At 37.9% G+C, this 24,265-nt stretch overlaps 2 protein-coding genes across 3 annotated transcripts; both read left to right on the forward strand.

Moving 5' to 3' along the window:
• Positions 1–1,839: 1,839 nt before the first annotated feature.
• On the forward strand, positions 1,840–4,836 carry LOC108307698 (F-box only protein 4-like). The gene is made up of 2 exons (XM_017533137.2): positions 1,840–2,397; positions 3,634–4,836. Exons 1-2 carry the CDS (start codon positions 2,209–2,211, stop codon positions 3,871–3,873), a joined length of 429 nt encoding a protein of 142 aa, XP_017388626.1. The 5' UTR covers positions 1,840–2,208; the 3' UTR covers positions 3,874–4,836.
• Positions 4,837–7,162: 2,326 nt separating this feature from the next.
• On the forward strand, positions 7,163–23,223 carry LOC108307699 (F-box only protein 4). Of its 2 annotated transcripts, XM_017533138.2 has the most exons (7): positions 7,166–7,703; positions 8,940–9,175; positions 11,310–11,530; positions 15,555–15,630; positions 15,738–15,913; positions 21,093–21,268; positions 22,857–23,223. In XM_017533138.2, the coding sequence occupies exons 1-7, from the start codon at positions 7,515–7,517 to the stop codon at positions 22,944–22,946; spliced, it is 1,164 nt and encodes a 387-aa protein (XP_017388627.1). In that variant the 5' UTR covers positions 7,166–7,514; the 3' UTR covers positions 22,947–23,223. The 2 variants fall into 2 exon arrangements, with proteins under 2 accessions (XP_017388628.1, XP_017388627.1); XM_017533139.2 differs by lacking the exons at positions 21,093–21,268; positions 22,857–23,223 and adding an exon at positions 19,201–21,085 and having other exon boundaries at positions 7,163–7,703.
• Positions 23,224–24,265: the final 1,042 nt, after the last annotated feature.

A 24,265-nucleotide genomic window follows, 5' to 3' on the forward strand; every position in this document is an offset into this window, starting at 1 on the left:
AAAGAATGTGAAGAATTCTTAAACTCCTCAGTACTGTAATTAAATTGTTAGTTATGTTAATATAATTAGAAATGAAGGTTTTTAGTGTAAGAAAAAAGAGACATATCAAATCAAAGAGTAAAAAGTCTGTAATGTTTGGAAAATAACAATGTGAAGTTATGTTTTCTATGTATAAAAGACACTAGAAAGGACTAGAAACATTCCTATCAAAATGAGCCAGGGTTTTCTGGAAATACAGCGAACTCTGGCCTGAGCAGGACAATCAAATGACTGACAAGAAAATTTTTAATTCAGCTAATGAAAGGAATTATAGAACTAGAATATTAATATTTTATAACTTGTAAGAAAATAATATTCATTGATAAATGCTGTATCTTTGAGGTGAAAAACTTACAGGAAATTTGAATGGATCAGCACAGTGCAATCATTGATCACTCTGAACATTAGAAAATGAAACTGACTTGTGGCTTTCAATCTCAGTACATAATACCTTTTACAAATGTGTTAAAGGCACTATTGAGATGCCATCAAGAGTATCCAGGCCAGCACAGTGGGTCACACCTGCACTTTGGAAGGCCACATCAGGGGAGGATCACTTGAGCCTAGGACGTCAAGACCAGCCTGGAAAACATGGTGAAACTTTGTCTCTACCAAGAAAAGAATAAAAAGAAGAATATAGGAAAAAAAAAAATAAGTCCAGAGTGCTCCAGAAAGACCAACCTGGTTTTTTTTGTGTGTTTGTTTTTGTTTTTTTCTGTAAACAAATGGAAAATAAAGGAGGGGGAGCTATATAATGAAACTTAAGTTGTAAGAGTATGTGTATTTGATGATTTTAATGAATTAAAATTGCTTGGGTACAGTGTTCTGTTTCCTAAAATGTATTTTTTAGGGATAGATACTGAGATATTTACAGATATAGGTCTGGGATTTGTTTCAAAGCAATCCAGAATTGGGGGTGTAGTATTAGGTGAATACAGCAACAGAGCAAGATTAACCAGGTGTTGGTAATTGAATCTTGGCTATTGGGCACACAAGAGCATATTATTCACTCCTTTTATATATGTTCAAAATTTTTCATAATAAAGTTTTCCTCTTTTATTTAACATATATTTTTAATACTTTATACTTGAACTGATTTTTTTTTTTTTTCTGGCTCTAGTTCTACTTTTTTGCCATCACAGTAAATCACGTCTTAGAAGGTGATGAGAAATGCCATATGGTTAATTTGTGGTTCTTGTCCAGATTGCCTCTCAGAACTGAGGCTGTAATTTTATTGGTTATTGGCACCTACCAACGGCATGCCAAAAAAATAATAATAATAATGAAGCAAACTTGTATGTTACAGAGCCTTAGTTATCAGGCTTTGTTGGATTCTGTTGACATTTAGATATTCAGAGATTTACTTTTTGAATGTATGCATACCCAGTTATACAACAGATAACTTGTAATATGTTCTCTGGTATACTTTCTTACAGCCCTTTTAAAGTAAGCTCAAAGTAAGTAGAATGGACATCTGTATTGAGAATCAAAAAATTCACTAGTGGGATTTCAACACCACCACATTTAGGTTCTCCTAGCGATTTTTTTGCTGCCCTTTTATGAGATACATAGAATAAGCAAATTTTAAATATGCTTATATTTTCGCATAGTGGGTCCAGACTTCTCATTTTGGCATAAGGTTCTTTATAATTGGCCTCCTGACTGCCTCTCTAGTCTGTTTTTGCTGATAAGGCGGGAAAATAAATGGTGAATTGGTGATTGAGGAAGCAACACACACAAAACCCCACACGTAGTATGTAGTGCTGAACAGGAAACAGGTGGTTATTAAGCCCAAGATAGTGGCAGAGAGCTGTCGAACCAGCGGAGTGGCCTAAGACCTGGCATAGTGGAAATGATCCCAGAGAGAATATCGAATGAAGTCAGGAAGTCAGCTGGCCGTAGGTTGTAGAGGGGCTCTGTGGTTAGCTGGCTGAGGTTGAGGTCACAGGTTACTAAGGAAGTAATTGTTGACAGGAGCTTCGTACTCGGCTCAGAACCACACACAGCTGGCTCCCCTGGTCCGGGGCCTAACCCTGCCCTGGAGGCGGACTCGCGGGGGAGGCGAGAGGCGGAACGCCCGATGGCTACGGCGGCGGGCGGCGGACCCGCGCAGGAGGCGGACGCACTTGGTGTGGCTCTGCGACGCGTCACCCGTGCTGTGGGCAAGCCATGGCAGGAAGCGAGCCGCGCAGCGGAACTAGCTCCCCGCCGCCGCCCTTCAGCGACTGGGGCCGCCTGGAGGCGGCCATCCTCAGCGGCTGGAGGACCTTCTGGCAGTCAGTGAGCAAGGAGAGGGTGGCAAGGACAGCCTCGCGGGAGGAGGTGGATGAGGCGGCCAGCACCCTGACGCGGCTGCCGGTGAGCGTCGGCCGCAGGCCGCGGAGGACCGTGGGGCCGGCCGGGGCCGGCCCGGGCCGGAGGAACCGCCGTGGGATCTCCCCGGGGTCTAGGGAACTCCTGCGCCCCGGCCTGGGTCTGGCCCGGTCCGTGCAGCCCATTCTTGGCACTGTAGTCACTGAGACGCTACAGTTGACCAGAAGCGTCTTGGCGTTGACCCTGGTGCTCCACAAGCGGCCCAAACATCTCAGGGAAGCACCTAAACCGGGCCCCTGGAGTGACTAGCCCAACTGCCTTCAGGAGTTCCACCCCCAAAACAGGCACATGTGACCAGGACACCCTGAATATCCGTTTACGGAAATGAGACCGTTCCCAGCTTGCTGGTTAACTTGGGAAAGCATTCCAGAGTCCATGTTCCCAGAATCTTTGATTCCGAATCATTGTATCAAATCACCTGAAGGGCCAAGGTTTTTACCCTCTCCGAGGACATTCTGCCTGTGGCTGTTATCGTATATTTCAAGAGACAAAACTGCCCCTCAGTTGAAAATAAATGACTAAGTTGCAAGTGCCTCAAGTTACCTCAAGGCCACGAGAATGATATACATAATTTATTGTTAAACTTTGGGGTAGATAGGTAAATGAAGAGAACAGAAGTTATTGACAATTATTACAATTCTTTGTCTCATTTGGACTATTGACACCTCCCTCCTACATGTATACCAACATGAAGACCGCAGTTTTAGAATGCTTCCAACTTTCTACTCCTTGCAAAAGTTTTTTGTAGCATTTTAGTATTCTATAGAAGAATTAAGACTAAGATGACAAATTTACACACTTTGATTTAGTCTGATGATAAAATCAGAAAATTGTCCACTTGATAGAAGTTTTACTTTGAAGAAGAAATTATTTCCTTAACTAATTTATGTAACAAATTGGTATATCCAAATATCACTGAGGAAAAATTGAAGGAGCTGGTTGTTTTGCTGGAAAAATAACAAGACAGTGGTTGCTTTTTCAGGAATGTTTCAGTGTTTCAGAAATTAAATCTTTAACGAAACTACCAAAAAAAAATTCAGTTATGATCCTTTGCTGATGGCAGGAAAATAATAGATTTAATTATTAATGGTAGATTTAATTATTAAAAATACTAACTAGTCAGTTGACCTTTTGTTATTTATTTGTTGATTGTGTGATTTATTACCCCAAAAACTATTTTCTTCATTTCTTTTTTTTACCTACTGCTTTCTTCTGTTTCAGATTGATGTACAGCTATATATTTTGTCCTTTCTTTCACCTCATGATCTGTGTCAGCTGGGAAGTACAAATCATTACTGGAACGAAACTGTAAGAGATCCAATTCTGTGGAGATATTTTCTGTTGAGGGATCTTCCTTCTTGGTCTTCTGTTGACTGGAAGTCTCTTCCAGATCTAGAGATCTTAAAAAAACCTATATCTGAGGTCACTGATGGTGCATTTTTTGACTACATGGCAGTGTAAGTATCTAGTTTTATGAATTAAAAGATATTAAATTTTACTGTATTACTAGTCAGTATCCAAGTTAGTCCTGACCCTGCTACTGATTTGTTGCATAGATTTGGGGTCTAAGTGTTCTCTTGCCAAAACTGGGAGTTGAGTTAAATTACTTCCTTCATAGGACCCTTTCAGCTTTAATATTTTATTTTTTCCCTGTGGTGCCTAACCAATATTTCAATAATTATACGTAGTATAGATAGCAAGAAGTAAAAGACTTCTTAAAATGCTCACGATCTTTAGAACAATTGTCATTTTGTTAAATAAGTAAATACTTTTCCATATCCAGAAAAAGAATGATCAGAGATCCCTGTTCTTTGGCAGGGAAGAAAACCATTCTAAAGGCTCTGAGAAATAAGATTATATTAGCACCAAAAAACACTGACATTTTTTAATATCATGTAGGTGAGATAATTAATGTTACTGAGCAACTGCAGTGTATTGGATTCTACAAGGGATGCTTTCTATGTTTTACTCATTTAATCCTCATACAAGAAGAAGTTATTATCTTGGTATCATGGATATGGAATTAAGGTTCATGGAGGTTATGTGATTTGCCTAAAGTCATGTAGCTTGTAAGGGACTATTCAGATTGGAACCCTATTATGCTACCTCAAAGGTATATAATGTCGTTGGATCTGGATATAGCCTTTTTTACTGAGAAATTCAAATTTAAGGCATTATTTTAAACGTTTTAAAATATTTATTCTTTGAAGATTGTTTTGTTGTGCTAGACTCAGTAGCAACATACAGAATTTTTTTTTTCAAATTTTGAGTTATTCAGAGCCTTCCCTTCTTCTGATACAGTTGTCATTATGTCAAGTGTTGTGAGACTATTTGATCCAAAGGTATGTCATCTGTTATATATAATCTCAACAAGTGCTGCTGTATCTCACTTGCTAGGCAATACTTGTACATTGCCCCATAGCTAACCATTGCAGTGTCAGATTTTGCCCAGGGAATAGTAGTGATAGTAACTACCATTTATGGTCATATAATTACTTCTAATTTTTACAACCCTGAGTTATTGCTGTTNGTGTGTGTGTGTGTGTGTGTGTGTGTGTGTGTAAACAATGGAAGGATAATGAAAGCCTTACAAAATGGTTACTTATGGTGGAGGCAGAAGGCGAAGAACCAGATGGAAAAAGACCAGGACGGAAGCTAGATTTCTCTGAATATGCCTTGAGTTTTGAACATCTGACTTTGACCATGTACATATGTTATTCTAAAACAAGATTTAATCAAAGTTAAAAAAAAAGCCCTACAAGTTCAAAGCAAAATGAAACAAGTGACCTGCATTCTATATCAAGTTGATGGTTTAAATACACAAGTATGTTTCAATTATCTTTAAAACATAGTAATTTGTGTGTTCATTCCTAATAGGGTATATCCAAGGGCAAAAAGAATGTGAAGAATTCTTAAACTCCTCAGTACTGTAATTAAATTGTTAGTTATGTTAATATAATTAGAAATGAAGGTTTTTAGTGTAAGAAAAAAGAGACATATCAAATCAAAGAGTAAAAAGTCTGTAATGTTTGGAAAATAACAATGTGAAGTTATGTTTTCTATGTATAAAAGACACTAGAAAGGACTAGAAACATTCCTATCAAAATGAGCCAGGGTTTTCTGGAAATACAGCGAACTCTGGCCTGAGCAGGACAATCAAATGACTGACAAGAAAATTTTTAATTCAGCTAATGAAAGGAATTATAGAACTAGAATATTAATATTTTATAACTTGTAAGAAAATAATATTCATTGATAAATGCTGTATCTTTGAGGTGAAAAACTTACAGGAAATTTGAATGGATCAGCACAGTGCAATCATTGATCACTCTGAACATTAGAAAATGAAACTGACTTGTGGCTTTCAATCTCAGTACATAATACCTTTTACAAATGTGTTAAAGGCACTATTGAGATGCCATCAAGAGTATCCAGGCCAGCACAGTGGGTCACACCTGCACTTTGGAAGGCCACATCAGGGGAGGATCACTTGAGCCTAGGACGTCAAGACCAGCCTGGAAAACATGGTGAAACTTTGTCTCTACCAAGAAAAGAATAAAAAGAAGAATATAGGAAAAAAAAAAATAAGTCCAGAGTGCTCCAGAAAGACCAACCTGGTTTTTTTTGTGTGTTTGTTTTTGTTTTTTTCTGTAAACAAATGGAAAATAAAGGAGGGGGAGCTATATAATGAAACTTAAGTTGTAAGAGTATGTGTATTTGATGATTTTAATGAATTAAAATTGCTTGGGTACAGTGTTCTGTTTCCTAAAATGTATTTTTTAGGGATAGATACTGAGATATTTACAGATATAGGTCTGGGATTTGTTTCAAAGCAATCCAGAATTGGGGGTGTAGTATTAGGTGAATACAGCAACAGAGCAAGATTAACCAGGTGTTGGTAATTGAATCTTGGCTATTGGGCACACAAGAGCATATTATTCACTCCTTTTATATATGTTCAAAATTTTTCATAATAAAGTTTTCCTCTTTTATTTAACATATATTTTTAATACTTTATACTTGAACTGATTTTTTTTTTTTTTCTGGCTCTAGTTCTACTTTTTTGCCATCACAGTAAATCACGTCTTAGAAGGTGATGAGAAATGCCATATGGTTAATTTGTGGTTCTTGTCCAGATTGCCTCTCAGAACTGAGGCTGTAATTTTATTGGTTATTGGCACCTACCAACGGCATGCCAAAAAAATAATAATAATAATGAAGCAAACTTGTATGTTACAGAGCCTTAGTTATCAGGCTTTGTTGGATTCTGTTGACATTTAGATATTCAGAGATTTACTTTTTGAATGTATGCATACCCAGTTATACAACAGATAACTTGTAATATGTTCTCTGGTATACTTTCTTACAGCCCTTTTAAAGTAAGCTCAAAGTAAGTAGAATGGACATCTGTATTGAGAATCAAAAAATTCACTAGTGGGATTTCAACACCACCACATTTAGGTTCTCCTAGCGATTTTTTTGCTGCCCTTTTATGAGATACATAGAATAAGCAAATTTTAAATATGCTTATATTTTCGCATAGTGGGTCCAGACTTCTCATTTTGGCATAAGGTTCTTTATAATTGGCCTCCTGACTGCCTCTCTAGTCTGTTTTTGCTGATAAGGCGGGAAAATAAATGGTGAATTGGTGATTGAGGAAGCAACACACACAAAACCCCACACGTAGTATGTAGTGCTGAACAGGAAACAGGTGGTTATTAAGCCCAAGATAGTGGCAGAGAGCTGTCGAACCAGCGGAGTGGCCTAAGACCTGGCATAGTGGAAATGATCCCAGAGAGAATATCGAATGAAGTCAGGAAGTCAGCTGGCCGTAGGTTGTAGAGGGGCTCTGTGGTTAGCTGGCTGAGGTTGAGGTCACAGGTTACTAAGGAAGTAATTGTTGACAGGAGCTTCGTACTCGGCTCAGAACCACACACAGCTGGCTCCCCTGGTCCGGGGCCTAACCCTGCCCTGGAGGCGGACTCGCGGGGGAGGCGAGAGGCGGAACGCCCGATGGCTACGGCGGCGGGCGGCGGACCCGCGCAGGAGGCGGACGCACTTGGTGTGGCTCTGCGACGCGTCACCCGTGCTGTGGGCAAGCCATGGCAGGAAGCGAGCCGCGCAGCGGAACTAGCTCCCCGCCGCCGCCCTTCAGCGACTGGGGCCGCCTGGAGGCGGCCATCCTCAGCGGCTGGAGGACCTTCTGGCAGTCAGTGAGCAAGGAGAGGGTGGCAAGGACAGCCTCGCGGGAGGAGGTGGATGAGGCGGCCAGCACCCTGACGCGGCTGCCGGTGAGCGTCGGCCGCAGGCCGCGGAGGACCGTGGGGCCGGCCGGGGCCGGCCCGGGCCGGAGGAACCGCCGTGGGATCTCCCCGGGGTCTAGGGAACTCCTGCGCCCCGGCCTGGGTCTGGCCCGGTCCGTGCAGCCCATTCTTGGCACTGTAGTCACTGAGACGCTACAGTTGACCAGAAGCGTCTTGGCGTTGACCCTGGTGCTCCACAAGCGGCCCAAACATCTCAGGGAAGCACCTAAACCGGGCCCCTGGAGTGACTAGCCCAACTGCCTTCAGGAGTTCCACCCCCAAAACAGGCACATGTGACCAGGACACCCTGAATATCCGTTTACGGAAATGAGACCGTTCCCAGCTTGCTGGTTAACTTGGGAAAGCATTCCAGAGTCCATGTTCCCAGAATCTTTGATTCCGAATCATTGTATCAAATCACCTGAAGGGCCAAGGTTTTTACCCTCTCCGAGGACATTCTGCCTGTGGCTGTTATCGTATATTTCAAGAGACAAAACTGCCCCTCAGTTGAAAATAAATGACTAAGTTGCAAGTGCCTCAAGTTACCTCAAGGCCACGAGAATGATATACATAATTTATTGTTAAACTTTGGGGTAGATAGGTAAATGAAGAGAACAGAAGTTATTGACAATTATTACAATTCTTTGTCTCATTTGGACTATTGACACCTCCCTCCTACATGTATACCAACATGAAGACCGCAGTTTTAGAATGCTTCCAACTTTCTACTCCTTGCAAAAGTTTTTTGTAGCATTTTAGTATTCTATAGAAGAATTAAGACTAAGATGACAAATTTACACACTTTGATTTAGTCTGATGATAAAATCAGAAAATTGTCCACTTGATAGAAGTTTTACTTTGAAGAAGAAATTATTTCCTTAACTAATTTATGTAACAAATTGGTATATCCAAATATCACTGAGGAAAAATTGAAGGAGCTGGTTGTTTTGCTGGAAAAATAACAAGACAGTGGTTGCTTTTTCAGGAATGTTTCAGTGTTTCAGAAATTAAATCTTTAACGAAACTACCAAAAAAAAATTCAGTTATGATCCTTTGCTGATGGCAGGAAAATAATAGATTTAATTATTAATGGTAGATTTAATTATTAAAAATACTAACTAGTCAGTTGACCTTTTGTTATTTATTTGTTGATTGTGTGATTTATTACCCCAAAAACTATTTTCTTCATTTCTTTTTTTTACCTACTGCTTTCTTCTGTTTCAGATTGATGTACAGCTATATATTTTGTCCTTTCTTTCACCTCATGATCTGTGTCAGCTGGGAAGTACAAATCATTACTGGAACGAAACTGTAAGAGATCCAATTCTGTGGAGATATTTTCTGTTGAGGGATCTTCCTTCTTGGTCTTCTGTTGACTGGAAGTCTCTTCCAGATCTAGAGATCTTAAAAAAACCTATATCTGAGGTCACTGATGGTGCATTTTTTGACTACATGGCAGTGTAAGTATCTAGTTTTATGAATTAAAAGATATTAAATTTTACTGTATTACTAGTCAGTATCCAAGTTAGTCCTGACCCTGCTACTGATTTGTTGCATAGATTTGGGGTCTAAGTGTTCTCTTGCCAAAACTGGGAGTTGAGTTAAATTACTTCCTTCATAGGACCCTTTCAGCTTTAATATTTTATTTTTTCCCTGTGGTGCCTAACCAATATTTCAATAATTATACGTAGTATAGATAGCAAGAAGTAAAAGACTTCTTAAAATGCTCACGATCTTTAGAACAATTGTCATTTTGTTAAATAAGTAAATACTTTTCCATATCCAGAAAAAGAATGATCAGAGATCCCTGTTCTTTGGCAGGGAAGAAAACCATTCTAAAGGCTCTGAGAAATAAGATTATATTAGCACCAAAAAACACTGACATTTTTTAATATCATGTAGGTGAGATAATTAATGTTACTGAGCAACTGCAGTGTATTGGATTCTACAAGGGATGCTTTCTATGTTTTACTCATTTAATCCTCATACAAGAAGAAGTTATTATCTTGGTATCATGGATATGGAATTAAGGTTCATGGAGGTTATGTGATTTGCCTAAAGTCATGTAGCTTGTAAGGGACTATTCAGATTGGAACCCTATTATGCTACCTCAAAGGTATATAATGTCGTTGGATCTGGATATAGCCTTTTTTACTGAGAAATTCAAATTTAAGGCATTATTTTAAACGTTTTAAAATATTTATTCTTTGAAGATTGTTTTGTTGTGCTAGACTCAGTAGCAACATACAGAATTTTTTTTTTCAAATTTTGAGTTATTCAGAGCCTTCCCTTCTTCTGATACAGTTGTCATTATGTCAAGTGTTGTGAGACTATTTGATCCAAAGGTATGTCATCTGTTATATATAATCTCAACAAGTGCTGCTGTATCTCACTTGCTAGGCAATACTTGTACATTGCCCCATAGCTAACCATTGCATGAAGTGTATATGAGGCTGCGGTGTCAGATTTTGCCCAGGGAATAGTAGTGATAGTAACTACCATTTATGGTCATATAATTACTTCTAATTTTTACAACCCTGAGTTATTGCTGTTGCTCAAATAATACACACGAAGAAACTGAAATTCAGGCTCTAAGTGGTTCTTATAACTAAAAGTGGTGAGGCTTGGTCAAGTCTGTCTAGCTTTAAAGCTGTTTTTTGTTTGTTTTTTTCCCCTTCATGAGTTACAAGTTTTCTAATAAAAATATTTTGTTAGGTTAGTGATTTCGTTAACCAGCTTGATTTATTTGAAGAGCTTTAGTTTTTATTTTGATTGGAGTAACTTTTAATTTTTGATAAAATGCATAATTGGTACTTTAGAGATTTATAGCCACTTCAAGAAACTGAATTGTTTTACATGATTCTTAGTTTGCTAGGTTTGCTGCAAGGATCATTTGAGACTCCCTCATTTAACTCTTACTGAACTGTCATATTTGAGGCTGTTAGTAGGAGTACTCAAGAATTTTAAATTTGGTTATATTGGTAGTGTTAGCAATTTTTTGGTTTGTTTGTTTTACCTCTAGGGATATTGTACTAACTATCTGTGTGTAGCTTATTTCTAGCACTGAGTTTCTCAATCTTGGCATTATTGACATTTTGAGCCAAATAATTCTTTGTTCTGGGGCCTGCCCTATGCATTGTAGGATTAATGTTTAGCAGCATCCTTGGCCTCTACTTGCTCCTTCTCCCCTCCCCAGTTGTGGCAGTAAACATGTTGTTCAAACACTGCCAAATGTTCCAGGGGGCAGGGATAAACCTCCTCAAGTTGAGAACCTTTATGTAGTAAATTTTCACCATTCAATCTTTCCATGAGATAATCTAAATGAAAGATTAGAAAGTAAGTAACCACTTCTTGGGGAAGGTTTCCTTAGCTTCTGGGCCACTCCTACTCTCATGGCACCTGGTGCTTTTCCCTGTCAGAGCACTCCACATACATGTTATAAAGGTGTCTATTCTCCATTGTCCTCCTGGAGGATTGGGACTATGTAATCACTGTATCCCTTGTGTCTAGCAAGTACTCAATAAATTATATACTGTTGAATGAATAACTGGCTGTTTTCTGTGTTACTGTTCTAATTGTGACAATTTTTTACAGCTATAAAATGTGCTGTCCATATACAAGAAAAGCTTCAAAAACCAGCCGTCCTATGTATGGAGCTGTCACCTCATTTTTACACTCCCTGATCATTCAGAATGAACCACGATTTGCTATGTTTGGACCAGGTTTGGAAGAACTGAATACCTCTTTGGTGTTGAGCTTGATGTCTTCGGAGGAACTTTGCCCAACAGCTGGTTTGCCTCAGAGGCAAATTGATGGTAATTTTCATGTTAATCTACAGTTATTTCAAATACTTTAAGCTTGGCATTCTTGTTAAAAAGAAAGAAATTCATTTTTAATTATTTGCTATAATGAAATATAGTATTTTGGTTATTGGGACCCCCACCAGGTTCCACTGGACTGACAGAATTAATTTACCTGCTATAAGAAAGCTTCTTCTTAATTCCTCAAATTTGTACAGTCCAGACTTTAAAATTATGTGAAAGTAAATTATTTGTTGCCAGGATATTGTGTAGTGAGATACAATATTTATCATATTTGAAAAAAGCAGAAAAAACAATTCAGCATCTGTGTGCAAAGTGTTTTGATATATATTGGAATTCAAAAGAATTAAATCATCACCTTCCCCTCTTTCTATTAGAAAAAAACACCACAACACATAAGTATTTGGCAAGGCAAGATAAATAGTAAATATAAGTGATAATAAAATTTAGCCTTTGCTCTACTTATTTATTGAGAGCCAGCCCCTAATAGTGAGATAGATGATGGGGATGCAGAGATTTAGAACAATATATGTGTCTGCCTTCAAGATACTTGGTGTAGGTGAGGACATAGACAAGTATACAGATAATTAGACTATGATATAATTAGCTCCTGGGTAGAAAGGTAATGGTAAAAGAAGGCTCCATATTGAAGATGAAGTCTCATATGAGTCACTAGGGTGAATAGTTGCAGGCCATCACAAAAAGAGAGTAAAGGTGTTCCAGGCAGAGAGAACTACATTTCTAAAAGCACAAAGCTCTGGATGTGGAGGACACATTTGAATTATCACTGTGTATCTAGAAAGAGTAGAACTATGTGAAAAGACACATATGTACCATGCTTAAGCATTTGGGAGCTGTTGAAGGATTTTAAGTAGAGGATTGAAATGATCAAGATTGCATTTTAGAAAGGTTACTCAGGCTCCCAAGTGAAGAATTGATTAGAAGGGGCTAAAGATATGGAGACCCATTAAGAAGCCACTGCAGGCCAAGCATGGTGGCTCACACCTGTAATCCCAGCACTTTGGGAGGCCAAGGGGGGCGGATCATGAGGTCAAGAGATCGAGACCATCCTGGCCAACAGGGTGAAACCCCATCTCTACTAAAAAGACAAAAATTAGCTGGGCATGGTGGTGTGCGCCTGTAGTCCTAGCTACTCGGGAGGCTGAGGCAGGAGAATTGCTTGAACCTGGGAGGTGGAGGTTACAGTGAGCTGAAATTGTGCCACGGCACTCCAGCCTGGCACCTGGCAATGGAGCAAGACTCTGTCTCAAAAAAAAAAAAAGAAAAAAAAAAAAGAAGCCACTGTAATATTGTGATTAAAATATGAAGAGGATCTGAACTCTAAGTCACTGTTAGTGAAGATGAGAGAAGAGAATGAATAGTAAGGATATAAAATTGACAGAATGACTGTATTAGCAGTAATAAGGATGGCTCCAGGTTTCTGACTTGAGTTTTGTGTTGGATGATACAGGATTCACTAGGGTAAGGGAGAAGTAAGAGAAACTTGGAAGGGGACAGTTAATGGTAAGATCTGTAGAGAGAGAATGGCAGCTATTATTTGGAATGTGTGTTGATTTTTGATAACTCTATGAAAGATCCAAGTAGAGATACCTACTATAATCAAATCCACTAGAACAGAAGCTCCATGAAGGTAAGAATTTTGTCCACTTTATTTTTAGCTATATCTGTGGTGCCAGGCACAGAGCAGGCATTCTCTGTGTATTTGGTGAATGGGTGAATGACTTTATGGATTACTATATGCATGTATCTCACAAGGGCAAAGATCTGGGATAGAAACTGAGATTTGGGAGTCATATGGAGTCCACATGGACTGGACGTTTTTGAGGATGAGAGGAAGATTGGAGATGGGTGCTGAAATCTTCAGTTTATGCTTGGGGGAAGTGATTATTAAATAGAGATTCATAAATAATAACGACAAGGAAGGAAAGAGTGCTATAGCTGAATGATGTGTTTCTCAAGCAGAAGGAGTTTTTTAGAAGGTTGATGAATAATGGTTGAGACATGGCATTGGGAGTTGAGAACTTCAATCCCACCTCTTTACCCCAAGTTTTGAGAAAATAAGTGTCTTTCTACTTGAGAGTTCACTTCAGGAGAAGCCTGACCTGGAAGCAGGCCAGTTTCAAGTAGGGGCATTAGGTCAAAGGAACACTTCAAGAAGATGTTGAGGAAATGGGGAAGTTTGATTATTATAAAATGGCAATCCATTTTCCAGAAAGCAGCTGACATGATTGTTTTAAAATGTCAATTTGTGCCTCACACTCAGCAAGGTGAGAGAATATGGGGTTACATCATTGGCAAAGAAGGGCAGAACAGTATGGGGACTATATTGGACTGAAGTTAGATGTGTTGCGAGGATAATCTCTGGGAGTACAGCTGACGAAAACAAAGATCAGAAACATGGTAAATTTAGATTCTGTGGTCTCTGTGAAACATGTACCTGACCTGGTGGCTGGAGGACTAGGATCACATGGCCTGGGATGGTTGCAGTCCTAGCACTTAAGAGCCCTAAACATGTATTGCCTAGAATGGTGACATGAGATGGTATGGCATAGCTTATTTAAACAAATAAATTGGTTATAATGCAGGAATTCAGACTATGAAAGGCTGGAGTAGTCTCTAATGATGCTAGTAAGGGCCAGATATTAAGGTTTTGTTTCTTCCTCTGAAGAGCAATAGCTTGGTAGAGAAGACACTTAATTAGATACCATTATTAGAAAATTCTTCCAGCTGCTGTCAGAAGAAACGATAATAGGAGACTGGTGAGAAGTGATTGCAGAGGTCTGGGTGAGTGATGATGACAGTTTAAAGTGTAGCCATGGGGATGCAGAGAACTGAACAGATCTAAAAGAACATTTATATAGCAGGATGAAATATAGCCATGGAGGCCCAGAAGGGTCTTTCAAGGAGGCAAAAGGAGAACCAGCCACTTAGTGTTAACACAGCCCAAGGAAAGAAGAGGTTAAGTAAGAAGAACATATAACAGTGAACTAATGATTTAGATATAAAGCAGTAAGAAGCTAATATTTAGCACCTGTGATTTACTAGTCACCTTACTGGGAGTTTTACATATGTGATCTTATTTAATCTTCCCAATAAGCCTAGGAAGAATATATTACTTCTGCTTCTATTTGTTGTCAAACTGATGGAGACAAATACATGGCTGTAAGTGAGAAATTCAGGATTATAATCCAACTCTGTTGAATTCTAAATTTCAGTATCTTCAGTATTTTCTCAATTTACTAAAGTGCTTTTGGCGATTCCTCATTAATTTATTTTTTGAGAAAAGATGTCTGTTGCCCAGGCGGAGTACAGTGGCATGATCATGGCTCACTGCAGCCTTGAATTTCCTGGCTCAAATGATCCTCCTACTTCAGCCTCCCAAGTAGCTTGGAAAAAGGCATGTGCCACCATGCCTGGCTAATTGTTTTGTATTTTTTTTGGAGAGATGAGGTTCTCACCATGTTGCCTAGGTTGGTCTTGAACTCCTGGCCTCAAGTGAATATCCCACTTCAGCCTCCCAAATTGCTGGGATTACAGGTGTGAGCCACTATGCCTGGCTCTGCATCAATTTAAAAACAGCTTTTCATTGGGGGAAAAAGACACTTTAATTGAATGTATACGTGGATTATTAGACTAATGGAGAAACATAAAAGTGTGAAAATGAGTCTTAGTCTTGAGGATAAATAGTAATAGTTGCTATGATGCAGCTGCTGCTGATAAGATGATAAAGTTGATGATAGTGATGATGATATAAGAAGGACTGTTATAAGCATAGCAGTTTTTTCTTCTTTCTCTGTATTTTTATTACCATGTGAATGAAAATTACATACAGCATCTTTTTCTTCAATGTAAGCATTTCATTTTATTTCAAATCTATGTATACGTTGTCATACAGTTTTTTTCTTTGCTCTTTTTGCTTTCACTGGGTAATTTTCAGTCTGATCTTTTGCTATTTTTATTAATGACTCGTTTGGATAACTGTGATTTTCTATTTTAGGTATTGGATCAGGTGTCAATTTTCAGTTGAGCAGCCAACATAAATTCAACATTTTGATCTTGTATTCAACTACCAGGTAAGGCTACCTACTTGATGGCTTAACTGAAACATCAGAACTAAAACATTTTAGGGGGTGGATCCTGTTTAGTGTCTTTATATTCTATCTTTACAACTTTTTTCTAGAAAGGAAAGAGATAGAGCAAGGGAAGAGCATACAAGTGCAGTTAACAAGATGTTCAGTCGACAGAATGAAGGTGATGATCAACAAGGAAGCCGGTATAGTGTGATTCCGCAAATTCAGAAAGTGTGTGAAGTTGTAGATGGGTTCATCTATGTTGCAAATGGTGAAGCTCATAAAAGTAAGCACTCATATATATACATACATACATATATATATATATATATATTTAAGCATCACTGCATTGTTCTTTTCAAAGCAAATAAAAAATACCTTTTTAGTTTTTAATTGTGGCTTCTTAAGAATATGATGGCTAATTTTATCAATGTGATTTTCTGACCCTTACTATTAATAGTGGGTTCTAACACTTTGGTGTGCATTAGGATCACCTAAGGAGCTTGTTAAACATGTTAACAAGCTGATTCCTACCCTGGTGGATTTTATTCCTAGATTTGGGCTGTGTGAATTAGATTTGGAAATCTGTTTTTTAAAAGCATCCAGGGAGTTCTAATGCATTCCAGAGTTTGTTACTACAGCTATACAATATTTTTTTGTTGTACACTTCTGCATTTTATTTTTTTTTGATACGGACATTTTGTCTGCTTCTGGCTTTATTCAAATAATCTATGCAAATAACTTTGAACAATTTTACCTTGTGTTTTATCCAAATAGTAGAGAGATGTGATGGTGGGGTGTTAAGTAGATTAGTTGAGAACACTGTCCATATAGTCTGAATAATTGCCATTCAGAATGCTATTTGTGTGTGAAATTAAAATATCATTGGGACATGAGCCAGTATTATAATATCTTTCCCAAATCCTTTGTGATCAAGGTAGAATATAAATATATAATATACTGTATATATATTATAGTTCTTTATCTAATACACTGGTTTGAATTTCTGTTGAATTTATTTTCCCTGTGATCTGTTAGGCATGGAAGCATTATACTTTGCAATTACTTTCTGTTATTACAGGGCTGTCTATAAAATGAAAACTTAGAAGCCAAATAAAAGATGAGTTCATTTAACAAGTAGTTTTTTAGTTCCTACAGGCATGTTGCAGTTACAGTTGGGAACTAAAACAGATACAGCCTCTACTTTTATCTAGTTTTCCAGTCTGCTTCCTATATCATCCTATAAAACAAGCAGACAAAAAATAAATTTATAAACATTACAAGACATAAAGACACTATACCCACTTATCAGCTTTTTCCCACTGGCCTCTACTAGATGCTCATGTAAAAGGTTAGTGATAGGGCAGCAGACCTATGAGTGCCCTCCTTGGTAGTACAGGCATGCATGTGATGACCAGCTGCTACTTGGAGACAGTTATATCTTCCTACTTTCTATATCCTTTTCTCAATGAAGCCAAAGTTGTTTTCCACAGACAAAAGTTGACTGCTGCTGTCTCAAGAGAGATAAAAACAAAAGCTGCCTTAGGGGAGGAATAGGAATCCCACTTTTACCAAGGATCTTGCGCTGATAGAAGTTCAATGTTTGCTGACTCTGGAGGAGAGGCAGGAAACTTGCAGTGGAGACCTTTCTACCAATACAGGGAAGAATTCAGCAGTCATGCTGGAACACTGAGAAAGCTCCCACCACTGAGACTCAGGTGCACAGGGCCTACCTAAGGCCTGAGGCTGGGATAAGAAATCTCTATGTCCCTACCAATTAAGGAGCAATAGCAGACTACTGCAGGGATGGGGGAAAGGCATGGAGAGGCTCTCCCTGCCCCTCTCCCATAGCCCCCATAGCACAGTTACAAGATCTGCTGAAAGGTGAGGAACAAGTAGAAACTCTAAGAAACACTGGCACTCCAGTTCCCTTACTGAGAACAAGATAGCAGCAGCATGCTGCTGAAAGAATTTAAAGTCTATGTGTTAAAGTTAACTATAGCAATAAAAGCCAAACCAGCTCAACTACAGACTAGTTTGACTCAACATACTGAATGAATAGCCTAACTGAAGAATTATGATGCCTGTTTTTAAGAATAAATTCTCTTTACTTCAGTCTCTACTGCTTTTCTACATAAAACACTTAACATTAAATCTAAAAATTATAAGATACTCACACACAAAATCAAAATGAATGACACATTGCCATGAGATGAGGCAGTCAGTTGAACTAGACACAGAAATGGTCTGGATATTGGTGTTTTCAGAAAGGGACATTAAAATAACTATGATTAAGAGATCCAGGTCAGGTGTGGTGGCTCTGGAAGGCCAAGGTGGGCAGATCACTTGAGCCCAGGAGTTTGAGACCAGACTGGGCAACATGACAAAATTCCATCTCTTCCAAAAAATATGAAAAATTAGGCATGGTGGCATGCGCCTGTAGTTTCAGCTACTTGGGAGGCTGAGGCAGGAGAATGACTTGAGCCTGGGAGGCAGAGGTCGCAGTGAGCTGAGATCGTGCCACTGCATTCCAGCCTGGGCGACAGAGTGAGACTCCCCACACACAAAAAAGTTAGAGCAAGAAATCTAGTGGAAAAGGTGGGCAATATGTGTGAACAGATAGATTTTTCAGCAGAGAAAAGGAAGCTGCTTTGAAAAAATAAAATGAGAATGCAAGATATGAAAATATGACAACAGATGAATAGTTCCTTCAGTGGGCTTATTAGCAAAGGAAAGAATCATTGAACATGAAGATAAGTCACTCAGAATTATCCAGATTAAAACACAAAGAGAAAAAAGAGCAAGGAACAGAGTGTCTAAGAGTTGGGGGAATCTATCCAGTGACCTAACTCAGGGTTCCGGAAACTTTCTTAAAGGGACAGACAGTAAATATTGTAGGCTTAGAAGCCATACAGTTTTTTTTTTGTTTGTTTGTTTTTGTTTTTGTTTTTTTTTACAATCACTTAGCTCTGCTATTACAGTACAAAAGCAGCAGAGACAATATGTAAATGAATGGACAGGCTGTTTTCCAATAAAGATTTATTTAGAAAAATTGACCCACAGAATGTAGTATGCTGACCCCCGATCTAACTTATCTGTAATTGGGAGTCCCAAAACATGAAGGGAGAGAGAACAGGAGAAAAGGAATTTTTGAACAGATAATGGCCAAAATTATGGAAAGACAACAAACCACAGATTGAAGATGTTCAGAGAACTCCAAGCATTAAATATAAAGAAAAATATATCAAGGTACATCATAGTCAAACTGATAAAAATCAGTGATAAAGAGAACTTCTTTAGGGCAGTCAGAGAAAATGAAAACATTCATATAGAAGGCCAAGACAATAATGACAGCAAATTTCCTGACAGAATTGCTATAGGATAGAAAGCAATAAAGAGACATCTTTATGATACTGCAAGGGAGAAAAATCCTATATCTAGTAAAAAATGTTTTTTGAAAATAAAAGCAATGTCAGGACCTTTTTAGACAAACAAAAGTTCAGTGTCTTGGTTCATTTACACCACTGTAACAGAATACACCAAACCTGTATATCAATGCTTTTCTGTTTTTAGATTATGGAGACACCAGAATGGTACTGTGATTTTTTTCCACTGCTGGCTTCACCTAAATTCCTGTTCGCCCAAGACTACTTAGTATAATTTTATTACAGATCAATAAGTGAATTTTTAAAGATCAGAAATTTATTTTTCACAGCTCTGGACACCAGGAAGTCCAAGATTAAGGTACCAGCCTCTGGTTTCTTGTGAGTGCCTTTCTTGCTGATTTCCTACACAGCAGAAGGCAGAAAGGGAAACGGGACACAAACATTGCATTCTCACAGGACGGAAGAGGGAAAGATAGAGCTACATGCCTTTTTTAATGGTAATATTAGTCTACTCATGACAGTAGAGCCCTTATTACCTAAACAACTCCCAAAGACACTCCTTCCCCAACACTGTTGCATTGGGGGTTAAATGTCCAACACATGAATTTTGAGAAACACATTCGAACCACAGCACTGAGAAAACTATCAACAGATCTTCACTATAAGAAATTTTAAAGGAAGCTCTTCAGGCAGAATAATATGATAACACATGGAAATCTGCATCTACTGAAAAAGATGAAGACTCCTGGGATGGTAACAATGTAGCTATATATTAAAGGTTTTTTTCTAATTTTAATTAAAAAAAACAAACAGTATATTATGCATGTAGGACATTTTAAAGAAAAATATATGATAATCGAATGTATCATGGAAGAGAGAACGAAGTATATTATTGTAAGTTTCTTCTATATGTGAAATGGCATAATATTTAAAGGTAGACTGTTATAAATTAAAAATATGTGTTATAAATACTTGAACAACTACTAAAAAATGTATAATGAAGGTATAACTAAATAAGCCAGTAGTGGATATAAAATGGAACCATTAAAAAACAGTCTGAAAGAAGGAAGGCAAAGAGAGAAGAAGGAGCAAAGAACATATGGACGAGTCTAAGACATAGGATAGATTTAAATGCACGTTGTTGATAAGTACATTACATGTTTATTTGTTTTCAATTGCTATTAACAAATTACCTCAAATTTAATGGCTTGAAACAACATCTATTTTTTAGCTCACAGTTCTTTATGTCAGAAGTCTGAACATGGTAGTACTGAGTTCTCTGCATAGGGCCTCATGGGATAAAATTTGTGTATCATATGGTTGCATCCTTTTCTGTAGGCTCTGGGAAATAATTTGCTTCCAAGATCATTCAAGTTATTGGCTGAATTCAGTTCCTTATTGTTGTAGGACTGACCTTCCTGTTTTCTTGCTAGCTGTCAGCTGGGAGATGCTATCAGCTTCTATAGGTCACCTATATTTCTTGCCATGTGACTCCCTCCATCTTCCAATCCAGCAATGAAGAATCTACCCTGCATTGAATCTTTCAACAGGAAGAGCTGCTTCTAAGAGCTCACCTGATTAGGCCAGGCTCAATGAGGATAACGTCTCTTTCTTAAAGTCAACGGTGTCTTAAAGCCTAATCATGGGCATGATGCCCCATCTTATTTGTAGGTTCTTTAGACACTCAAGGAGAAAACGATTATGCAAGGGTTTGGAACACTGAAGTTATCTTAAAATTCTGCCTACCACAAAGTGCAAATAGTCTAAACACTCCAATAGAAGGCTGGAATTGTTGGTTTCCATAAAAAAACTAAACAACTATATGCCTGTATTTTGAAAGTAAGTCCTTTGAATGAAAGGGTAGTGACATCTACAGAATTTGTGAAAGGAAATACCTGTATCGAACATTTTTGCTTTTAGACTATGGAGACATCTGAAGAGTACTGTTATTTTTTTTCCCCTCAATTTATGTTTGGATCCTGGTAAATTTTTTGTTCCCTTGCTTTGTTAGTTTTTTATTATTTTCAAAACTATAAAAAGTAATGCAAATTTTTAAGGGTTTTTGCTTACATTCCTTAGGACATAAATGGCAAGATGAATTTTCTCATATTATGGCAATGACAGATCCAGCTTTTGGGTCTTCAGGAAGACCATTGTTGGTTTTATCTTGTATTTCTCAAGGGGATGTTAAAAGAATGCCCTGTTTTTATTTGGCCCATGAGCTGCGTCTGAATCTTCTAAATCACCCGTGGCTGGTAAGATCATTTATTCTCTAGTGATAGAAATTTTATTTTGCCCTCTATTTTCTATTTTATTATTTTTTTTTCTATTCATCTTCTTTAAGGAAATGACATTCTAAGTCAATTTTAATAGCTTAATCTATGGGAGCTATTTGATTGGCAATAATAAATGTTAGCTGATCAGTTGTTTCTTATTTGCCTCTTTTCTCATGGAAAAAGTGAGATTACAATTGGGGATTTTTTTTCTCTTTTTGTTTTTTGCTTTTGTTTTTTTGAGACCGGGTCTCACTTTGTCGCCCAGGCTGGAGTGCAGTGGCACCATCACAGCTCGCTGCAGCCTCAACCTCTCGGGCTCAGGCAATCCCTCCACCTCAGCCTCCCAGGTAGCTGGGACTACAGGTATGTGCCAGCACACCCAGATAATTTTTTGTATTTTTTGTAGAGATGAGGTTTCTCCATGTTGTGCAGGCTAATCTCGAATTCCTAGGTTCAAGCCATCTGCCCGCCTGCCTTGGTGTCCCAAAGTACTGGGATTCGGTGTGAGCCACCACGCCCGGCCAGGTTGTTTTTTTAGATGACACTATTATAGTTTTCTTCAACATCAATGTATTATGCTTTATGGAACATCAAAGGTATATGTTCCATCTTATAGTTTATTGCTTTCTAAAATTTATTTTATTTTATTTTTTTTGAGACAGAGTCTCGCTCTGACACCCAGGCTGGAGTGCAGTGGCGCAATTTTGGCTCACTGTAACCTCTGCCTCCTGGGTTCAAGTGATTCTCATGCCTCAGCCTCCCAAGTAGTTGGGATTACAGGCATGTGCTACTATGCCTGGCTAATTTTTGTATTTTTAGTAGAGATGGGGTTTTACCATGTTGGCCAGGCTGGTTTCAGACTCCTGGCCTCAAGTGGTCTGCCCACCTTGGCTTCCCAAAGTGCTGGGATTATAGGCATGAGCCACCATGCCCAGCCCTAAAATATATTTTAATTATGGCATCCTTTCTTCAAACGAATCCTGACATGAAAACCCCTGGTTAAAACAGATAAAGAAAAATTAAAGTTGGAAACACTTTTGCGGAAGAAGTGAGAGGATTTTCTTTGTTCCCCTTCCATCTCTTCCCTGGAGCTCCAAAGACTCTTTGGAATGAAGTTTGAAAACTACTAATAAAGTTTACCCTTCTGAATGGTGGGAGTTTTAGCTTTACCATTAGGTGGAGTGGCAGTCTTCCAGACACATTTTTGCAATATGATGTCACACATATGACTAGCTGGGTCACTAAAACATGTTTTAGTCTTCAAAGTAGATCCTTTGGATGATTTTTTCCCCTCTAATATATGCATGCATGTCACAGAAATGGTAGTTCTTTCCATTTCCAAAACTGAATTCCAAGGCAAATAAGCCTTATGTTGGTAGTAGTTATAAGAGAGATAATCTTAATTTTATCTAAGTGCTCTACAGAAGAAAACTTGAACAGCTTATCCTAAGTTTATTGGAATTTTTAAGTTCTATTCTCTTTTTAGTGTCCAGAAAAATGTCCCTCCTACTCATAAGATTTTGGATTAAGTTTCTTACTAACAATATTCTTTCTTATATGTTCATAGGTCCAGGATATAGAGGCTGAAACGCTAACTGGTTTTTTGAATGGCATTGAGTGGATTCTTGAAGAAGTAGAATCTAAGCGTGCAAGATGATTCTCCCTTCAGACTTTGGGAACTGAAACCATTTGAAATTTGTTACTAAGGTCATGATATGGATATTTGCTCAATCAGCCTACCTTGTCCTGCCTTTTCGCAGATGGGCTTTAAATTGGACAGCTATAACTGCTGTGTTTTTTATATTATTTTTACTCTTTACCATAAATCAATTATAAGAAAAGGGTTTCAATTCTAGTATTTAGCCCCAAAATTAACCTTAAAAAATTTTTTTGGTAATTTTTATATTTTCTTTCTTTTAAAAAATATTAAATTCCTGAAAAAACAAGTTTGTGCCTCTCATTCCTTGAGTTTCTATTCTTTTGGGTACAAAGATTGCCTTAGTGAGTAATAGCAAATTTGCTAAGCTTTCCATTCAGTCTTTTCGAGGGTTCATAAGTGGTTATTGGAAAAGAAATTTTTATCTATTCTTAAAAAATACACTGCTTAAAGACTGAAAAAGGTACTGGAATTACATTTAATATTATGGCCATACAATCCCTGTTTTATTCTGAAACAGTAGAGAACAAGCTTATATTTAATACTGCTTTACTGAAAAATAATTTTTCCTGATAGTTCTTACTATTTTCTAATAACTTCGAAAGCTCATAAGATACTAAAGCCAAATTGTATTCCATAATCATAGAGAATACTTCCCACAGACTTGTATGCATCATATTACTTCATTCCACAAGTGGCTTATACTTGGCAGAGAAAACACCTTAATATCTCACTGGAGCTCAGGAATTTTAAGATTATAGTAAAAGCCATAAATATCTACATGCACTTCATATAAGTTCCATGTTTAAATGTAGTTCTGTTTTGGACAGAAAGTTTATAATATATATTATACATATAATTGTATTTGGTCTCTTTAAGGTCAATCCTATTACTGTTTTGACACTTTTGTTGAGGGGGCTGAATTTTGTATCCTAACTATTGGGTTAGGAGGTCTTTGAAAAAGACTTGTGAACATATGGTTTCACATTTGTCAGAATGTTTACTGAGATATTTGTAGTTTTGCTATAGTTAGGCATTAATCTTTCTTTCTCTTTCTTTCTCTCTCTCTCTCTTTCTTTCTTTCTTTCTTTCTTTCTTTCTTTCTTTCTTTCTTTCTTTCTTTCTTTTTCTTTCTTTCCTTTCCTTCCTTCCTTCCTTCCTTCCTTCCTTCCTTCCTTCCTTCCTTCTTTCTTTCTTTCTTTCTTTCTTTCTTTCTTTCTTTCTTTCTTTTCTTTCTTTCCTTCTTCTTTCTTTCTTTCTTTCTCTCTCTCTCTCTCTCTCTTTCTTTCTTTCTTTCTTTCTTTCTTTCTTTCTTTCTT

The sequence above is a fragment of the Cebus imitator genome, unplaced genomic scaffold (genome assembly GCF_001604975.1).
Source record: "Cebus imitator isolate Cc_AM_T3 unplaced genomic scaffold, Cebus_imitator-1.0 Scaffold80, whole genome shotgun sequence".
Lineage (NCBI taxonomy): Eukaryota > Metazoa > Chordata > Mammalia > Primates > Cebidae > Cebus > Cebus imitator.

Excerpts from the sequence above, each read along its gene's own strand:
- LOC108307698 (XM_017533137.2), top strand. The coding sequence starts at position 2,209 with ATGGCAGGAAGCGAGCCGCGCAGCGGAACTAGCTCCCCGCCGCCGCCC. Across the intron at positions 2,398-3,633 it reads GCACCCTGACGCGGCTGCCG|ATTGATGTACAGCTATATAT; the intron begins GTGAGCGTCGGC and ends CTTCTGTTTCAG.
- LOC108307699 (XM_017533138.2), top strand. The coding sequence starts at position 7,515 with ATGGCAGGAAGCGAGCCGCGCAGCGGAACTAGCTCCCCGCCGCCGCCC. Across the intron at positions 11,531-15,554 it reads GCCTCAGAGGCAAATTGATG|GTATTGGATCAGGTGTCAAT; the intron begins GTAATTTTCATG and ends TTTCTATTTTAG. Across the intron at positions 21,269-22,856 it reads TTCTAAATCACCCGTGGCTG|GTCCAGGATATAGAGGCTGA; the intron begins GTAAGATCATTT and ends ATATGTTCATAG.